The 6,886-nt window shown below is 38.7% G+C and overlaps 1 protein-coding gene across 1 annotated transcript; it reads left to right on the forward strand.

Moving 5' to 3' along the window:
• Positions 1 to 767: 767 nt before the first annotated feature.
• On the forward strand, positions 768 to 3,462 carry LOC146163078 (uncharacterized). Its single transcript, XM_083382401.1, has 3 exons — positions 768 to 995; positions 1,554 to 1,776; positions 2,220 to 3,462. The coding sequence occupies exons 1-3, from the start codon at positions 828 to 830 to the stop codon at positions 3,023 to 3,025; spliced, it is 1,197 nt and encodes a 398-aa protein (XP_083238527.1). The 5' UTR covers positions 768 to 827; the 3' UTR covers positions 3,026 to 3,462.
• Positions 3,463 to 6,886: the final 3,424 nt, after the last annotated feature.

The following is a 6,886-nucleotide window of genomic DNA, read 5'->3' on the forward strand; positions in this document are numbered from 1 at the left end:
GTAGTTTCAAGATTTCGAGCAGTTACGCGATGCGTTTTTCCTTCTGTTTAAACAAATTTAAACGCAGGCTTAAAGCAGAGACGGCTAGGCCTATATTGTTTCTATATATCGCTGTAGAAACAAGAAATACTTCCTGTGATTTTTAATTTTTAATCCTGGTCCACACTAGACTCGTGCGCTTTCGGCCGCGGAAGTTGAAATATTTAAACTTTGACGCTTTCGGTTAGAAGCGAGGAAATTTACCGCTAACGCTGACGGACGACGTTAGACGCAAAACGCGTCATAGTTCAAACTATAACCTTAGCAGTTGCTATGATTATAAAGTACTGTTTGCTTAATGAAAAAAGCTAAAAGTGAGAGAATAATTCATAAAACCAGCAACACTGACACTGTGTGTGAACTGTTGGACGCTAGCGCTTGAATCTAGATGCTTAACACGCCTAATGTGAACCAGCCTTAATGGTTAATTCCTCTCAATGAGGGTTGACTGTTGATACTACGCAGTGGTTTACAATTATGTATTCGTAGAGTGTCGTGTCAATGTACGTTGAAAAACGTTTTAAAAATACACAGATATCCCACAAAATACGTAATAGCTGTTTGTTCTTTGAAATGAAAGCGTCGAATTTCTTGTTTTGCAATGATTTTGAATGGCAGTCAGATAGTGTTATATCGATAAACGGAAAAAAAAATTTGCAAAGCCCACTGGAGTTATGAGAAAAATACATTTTATAATCCTTATTTTCTTTTTTGCATAAATAGCAAAAAATTGAACTAATTATAGTCAAATAAACGACAATCCTTAATCAGTGGAAAAGAAACTGAAAATGTCAAGCGCGATAAATCGCAGTTCAGGGATTTCCCCGCGGTTCTTCCCCGACCTGCAGAACAACGTGGTGCAGCTTAACACGGACCACCAGGGTCTGGCCACCGATGGCAATCTATCCGTGGCGGTGGAGTACAAGTGTGGGCCACTTAGGGAGGCTTACGTCCAGGTTGGCTGTCAGTCACTTATATTCAACGTTAAGTCTACCAATCTCTTATCACTTTATACTCTTACTGCCAGTTATTGTATGAATTGTTAAATTGTTTTTTCGGAAATATTTTTTTTATTCAATGTACCGACGTTTTCTCACTTATTTTTTACCAAATATTTGTAAATAGGCACATGTGTACCTCAATCTATCGGTTATAGCCATTATAAACATGATTGTTGTTAAACTTCGCGGTAAACAAATAACTTGAAAATCGCCCGTAAACAGAGCGATGGGGAGAATACTAAATATCTTAATATTATCAGTTTTCTAATGGATAGTGTGCTTTAAAATCTGTCTTTGAACTGCAAGAGTTTTTTTTTTAAATAAATTCACTAAAAAATTGGTATTTCAAAAAAAACGAGTAGATATTTTTCAAAGAACCTTTCAAAAAAACAAATTCGCGTCACACTTGAGAATATATGAATCTCCACTGGTGTAAAACAGTATATTTTGAAAAACAACAAGAATCAATGACGCAACAAAGGCCATTTTTCTCACTCCTCTTCCTCCCCACAGGGCATCTCGGTCCTCCCAGCGCTTGTAGCTTTCGAGAACCTCGCATTCTTGGTCGCCATCTTCCTGAACCGAGCCAAGCTCAAGCACAACAACGTATACCGCTACGTGGCAAGCGCACTCGTCGCAAACTTGGTCACAAGCGCCCTCGGATTTTACCACTTCGTCAACTACTTCTACGGCTTCGAACCGACGACCCCCAACAATTGGTGGGCCTTCAGGAAAGGTGAGTGATTGATTTCCTCATGAAGACGCTTGTATGCTGTTCCTTTGTAAATGTCCGTATTTGTCTAATTCTAAATAGGGTTCAGGTGTCATTATATAAAGACAAATTGTATTGAATCTCGTCAAGCTTTCGCACAACCGTGCTTCATCAAGATTTCTCCTTTGACCTGATGAAGCACGGTTGTGCGAAAGCTTGTCGAGAATTCAATACAATTTGTCTTTATATAATGGCGCTTGATTACCTTGTGAATCGTTAAAATTGTTTTGTTTTCATCCGTTTATTTTTATTTTTGAAAGAGCCAAGGCGAACTTTGGAATAATTAGACAAACTTTCATATTAAATTGTTGCTGTATAAGTGACTTATCCAGGGCTACCGCAAAGTTTTAGAATATTTAAATGTATTTAAATTATCAAACATTTCTAACCACTGTCCTTCATTCCAGGAATGACTCTGGCTCTTTCCCTGATCATGTCGGGCAACATAGGGCTTCTCATCTACGGTATTGAGGATTGTACTTACGTGGTGGGTCGGAGCCTCAAGAACCCACAGAAGAAGTCAGGTTCAATGAACCCGGAGCTGAAGAGAAGAAAGGCAAGAGTCCTCATCCTTCTTGTGTGGGCTCTTCCAACGTGCTACGGCCTCCTGGCGATGACTGACTGGAACTGCACCCGCGCCTGCAGCTGTACGTTGTCATATGGCGACGGGAGAGCAATTTGTCCGAATGATAGATGCTCCAGGCTCTACACTCCCATGTCCAAGTCTTTCCTCCTTGGAGTCTTCATCCTCTGGGCGCTGGAGTGTCTCGGACTCCTAGTTCTCCTCTGCAACTCCGTGTGCGCAGTCCGAAGGAGCCAGAAGGGAGACAGTGGAGATGCAGGAGGGATCAGCTCTTCGTCCAGGAGGAAGTTCGGGCTCCGGAAGACCTTAGCGGCCTACAACGCCTCGCATCGCGTCGTGATCGCATTGTTCCTGCTGTTTGTTGCTTGTTCCGCTCCCATTATGATCATGTTCGTCCTGGACTTCGTCATCGATGATATTTCCTTCAACACGATGCTCGTGAACTTCGTCACACCTCTCTCGATGCTCTACTGCCTCATCAGCCCAATACTCGTCACACAGAGACTCTCCGGACTCAAATCCGCAATCCTCATGGCCGTCAGCGTTTCTCGCACCCGGGTAAACCCCCAGACCAAGGCCAACGGCGCTAATGGAACCAACGGCGCCGCGCCGAACGGAACCGCAGTCTAATGCTTTGCCTTTGAGCCTTTCAGGACTCGAATCTGGAAAAAACGTTAAATATGGCGTTTTTGGCCTAAAGTGAGCCCAGTGATGTCATCGCACCAATTGACGTCATAGCGGTGACGTCATAGCGACGCGCGTTCCAGTCAAGTTCCAGTCAAAGCGGTCGAGATTTGCGAGACAATCGATTCTCCCACTCTATGCAAACCTTTGGGGGAAGTAGAGCTTAGGACCAAGTTGTGAGCTCACTGCCAAAATGCGCTTGGGCAAGAGAACAAATTAATATTATTACAATGGACTTTTTGAACTCTCTCGCATATTAATTAAACATTTTATTGCTGACTGAAGTTTAACGCCTCCAGTTTTAATTATTTTTTTTAATTCTGAAATAAAGTTTATTAACTCAGTTTAAGAAAATTTAAACTGACTGCTTTATTTCGGACGAATTGCTAGATTTTTGTCAGAATGGAAATATAAAATACATGCTTTTCATTTAGTTTCTACTTATTTTGCCCAACTCGTTGAATTTTGCTGCATGTTTCTACTTAATGTTTCTACCTTCTGCATTAAAGCTCCTTGTGAAATGGCGGCAATTTGCAAAAACAACCCAACATTACTCAAAATCCCGAAACTTTTTGCACATTAAACCACCAATATATTTGGTACGAGTATGTTCGTTGCATCTAACCAGCGTCCATTTGCTATTAGTTATACAGATGCTTTTATTCCGATATCCGATATTTGTGGCTCTTTGGTCAAACCGACCGATATCAAATGACGTCATTACTTTTTCTCAAATGACGTCATTGACAAATTAAAAGCTGTAAAGTCGTACATTACCTGGTTATTAGGTCATACATATATAATAAGGTTGGTTAAACTTGTGTCGTGAATTATCTTTTTTTTTGTTTAATTTTTTTTTTCAAGAACCATGCGATTGACTGCAGACATGGCTGTCAACATCCTCTTAGTGCTTTTAGAATCAGATCAGCATTGATTTTGCACAAGCACCCGAGGAGTACTAGTGCAACCACTTAGCATAATATCGGACATATTTTCATCTGCTGTAAAGCGTTACCTTACATCAGTAGACACCCAAGCTACGCCAGCGTCATATTGCCTCAATGAAAATAAAATACAGTTAAAAATTTTGTCGGATTCAATTGAAAATATATTTTTAGTTAAATATTAAATTTCATAACTTCTTGGTTATTTTGGAAGAACTTTTTATAACGACAGGTCGCGTTTTTAAATAAAACAAGCTTCAATAGTTGTGATCGCAAATGTTGGTAAAACTTTGGCGTTAATAATTACTTCCCTGGACATGTGTAAATACCGGCGTGTTTTTGTTTTTGTGTTTCTCGCTTCACGTGCCTTCGCCTTTCTTCAAGCGAAGAATAAAACATTTCTGGAATTTCCAAGTTTTTTAGATTGAATTTTCCTGCGTTCGTTCAGTATTTTAATTTCTGGTGCGTATTTTCAAATCATATGCCTTATATTGTGGACATTAAGTAAGGCCCAGTGGGCCGTGTTAAGATATGACGTCATAAAACAAGAAGACTTAAGAAACCTGCTGTTTTCGAGGATAATGGACCAAAAATGTATAAGATTTTAAATATACTTCTTCACGGACCCCCTAAAACCAGCAACGTAGCCCAACGTAGGGGTGAAAGTTAAACAAAATTTCTTAGGAATGACTTCAATGCGGGACGTCTAAACAAGCAAACTTGGGAAACAATGTTCGGTGTAGTGCACAAATGTGCAACTGAAATATGAGTTTAAAAAAATTGAAGGAGATGGCGGAATGGCCAGGTATAAAAAATAACATTATTTTTTATAATAACAATTTGTACCGGTACGGCGCACATTCAAAAGAAATTATTGAAAGCTACAAGTTAACCTTACAATCAATCACTTGCAACCGTGCCACAATGTTACCTTCCTTTATCATAAGATTGTACAGACAGCTCCTAACTTAAGAAGTGAGCTAATTTCCTTTTGTCGCAACCAACAGTCAACAGGCTGCTGAAGTTGAACCAAGTTTCTTTATTGTCTGGCCGCCATAGTCACCAAGCAAACGTAACATCCTGACATCCTGACAAAATTCACCGAATAGAGGTTGACGTTGGGTTGAACTACGCGCATAAACTCAAGACCATGTTAAGCAATAATTCAAGTTAGCAATTTAAAAGAGAACAACTCCATTTCAAGTGTTTTGCAAAACACCAAGTTCAAGTCGTAATTTGCCCAAACGAAGTAGGCTACAAGACAAATTATTATTGGCATTATGAGTTAAATTACTAAAATGGGAAAACTTTTCAAAATTTCTGTTTTATTTTTATTTTACGTCTTACGTCTAACTACAAATCCAACCATTATGCTACAAAATTTTAAAACAATTATTGGAGATCAATTTTGCCAATTTCTTGAAGGGCTTTTATTTCAGATCGACAAAATGTTTTTTTTTATTGTGTCGTGACAATCACAAATCGTTTGTCTTCATTGTCGTAATTGTGGTTGATTCGTGACGAACAATCCATCCGTTTGTTTGCGGCGCGATGAGAACAAAAGATCGCCGGAAGTTCAACTATGTACATCTGATAAATTATTAAGCATCGCACGCGATCGCCTTTGCATCGTGACGTCACACCACACAGGGGAGCATGGAAACACGAAATCTTATTTAGGCCCATTTTGGTCTCATTCTGACGGGTTTAGATCAGACTCTTCTTTATTCGTTATTCTGACGACATATTAGGTAATACTATTCCTTGCTGTGTTTTTATTCCTTGTTTTTATTTGGGTTTTCTCATAAAATAAATTATTGTTTTATTTTATAAAATAACCACTGGACTAGTTGTGATGACGTCATCTAACGACCTTTTATCTCTTCCAAAGGTCAAAGGTTTCCCGATTAAAACGCAAACGTCAGATTTCAAAAATTTCAGAGATGTTTGGTGAGTAGGTTGACCGAAAGATTGGTATTCTATATTATATCGTGGCGTTTTGCTAAATTTTTTCGAAAGTAAAATTCTAGCCTCCATATCAGGGCTGATGGGCATTTATTTTTGACCGCATAAGAACAGAAAATATCTTGACGGGCTGTGTTAAAAAGAGGATGTGAAGTACACATAATATAAAGCGTGATTTCTAGTAAAGAAAACCAAATATTTTAGCTTTACCGAGCTGGCAGTATAGTAGTAAGAATATGGTGGTATGCCCTTCAACTGTTGCAATAAAATATTCTAAAATTAATAAAATAAACGCGGTTTTAAGAATTCCCAGAAAAATCACCTCCATGTGTTAAACGCACGTTTTCTGATGTCAATCTGACGGAAGTGCGTTTCTACGGGTGCATTGGGGCTTTCCATATAACGCGCGTTGTGAACGCAGGAAACCGGTGATTAAAGCGGTCAGGTCACCAGTGTTGTAATGACTTACGACAATGACTTGACTTAAGTGCACTTAAGTCACTGTTTTTAAGTCTTTCGTACAAATGACTTGGGTTGAAATAAAGCATTTATTTAAGTATTTTCTAATAAACTTGAGCTATTTATCCAAATGTTTGCACATAAAACAATTTTCTTGCTATATGTTGCGTTTTCCTTATTTTTTAGTTCAGTTATTGTTCATAATCGCACTAGTTTAAAAGTTCTAATAGTTTAACATTTTATTTTTTAACAAGGACATGACTTGCTCTAATTATGACTTGACTTGGACTTAAGTGTTTTTAAAATGACTTGTTTACAACACTGAAGGTCACCGATATCAGTTGATTTTTGGAGCTAAACGAATTCCGATACCAAATTACGTCATGACTATGCCCAACATCCAAAATAGATGAAATTTAAACGTCCAAGGGTATTTTTG

Source organism: Ascidiella aspersa, chromosome 2 (genome assembly GCF_963924565.1).
Source record: "Ascidiella aspersa chromosome 2, kaAscAspe10.2, whole genome shotgun sequence".
Taxonomy (NCBI): Eukaryota; Metazoa; Chordata; class Ascidiacea; order Phlebobranchia; family Ascidiidae; genus Ascidiella; species Ascidiella aspersa.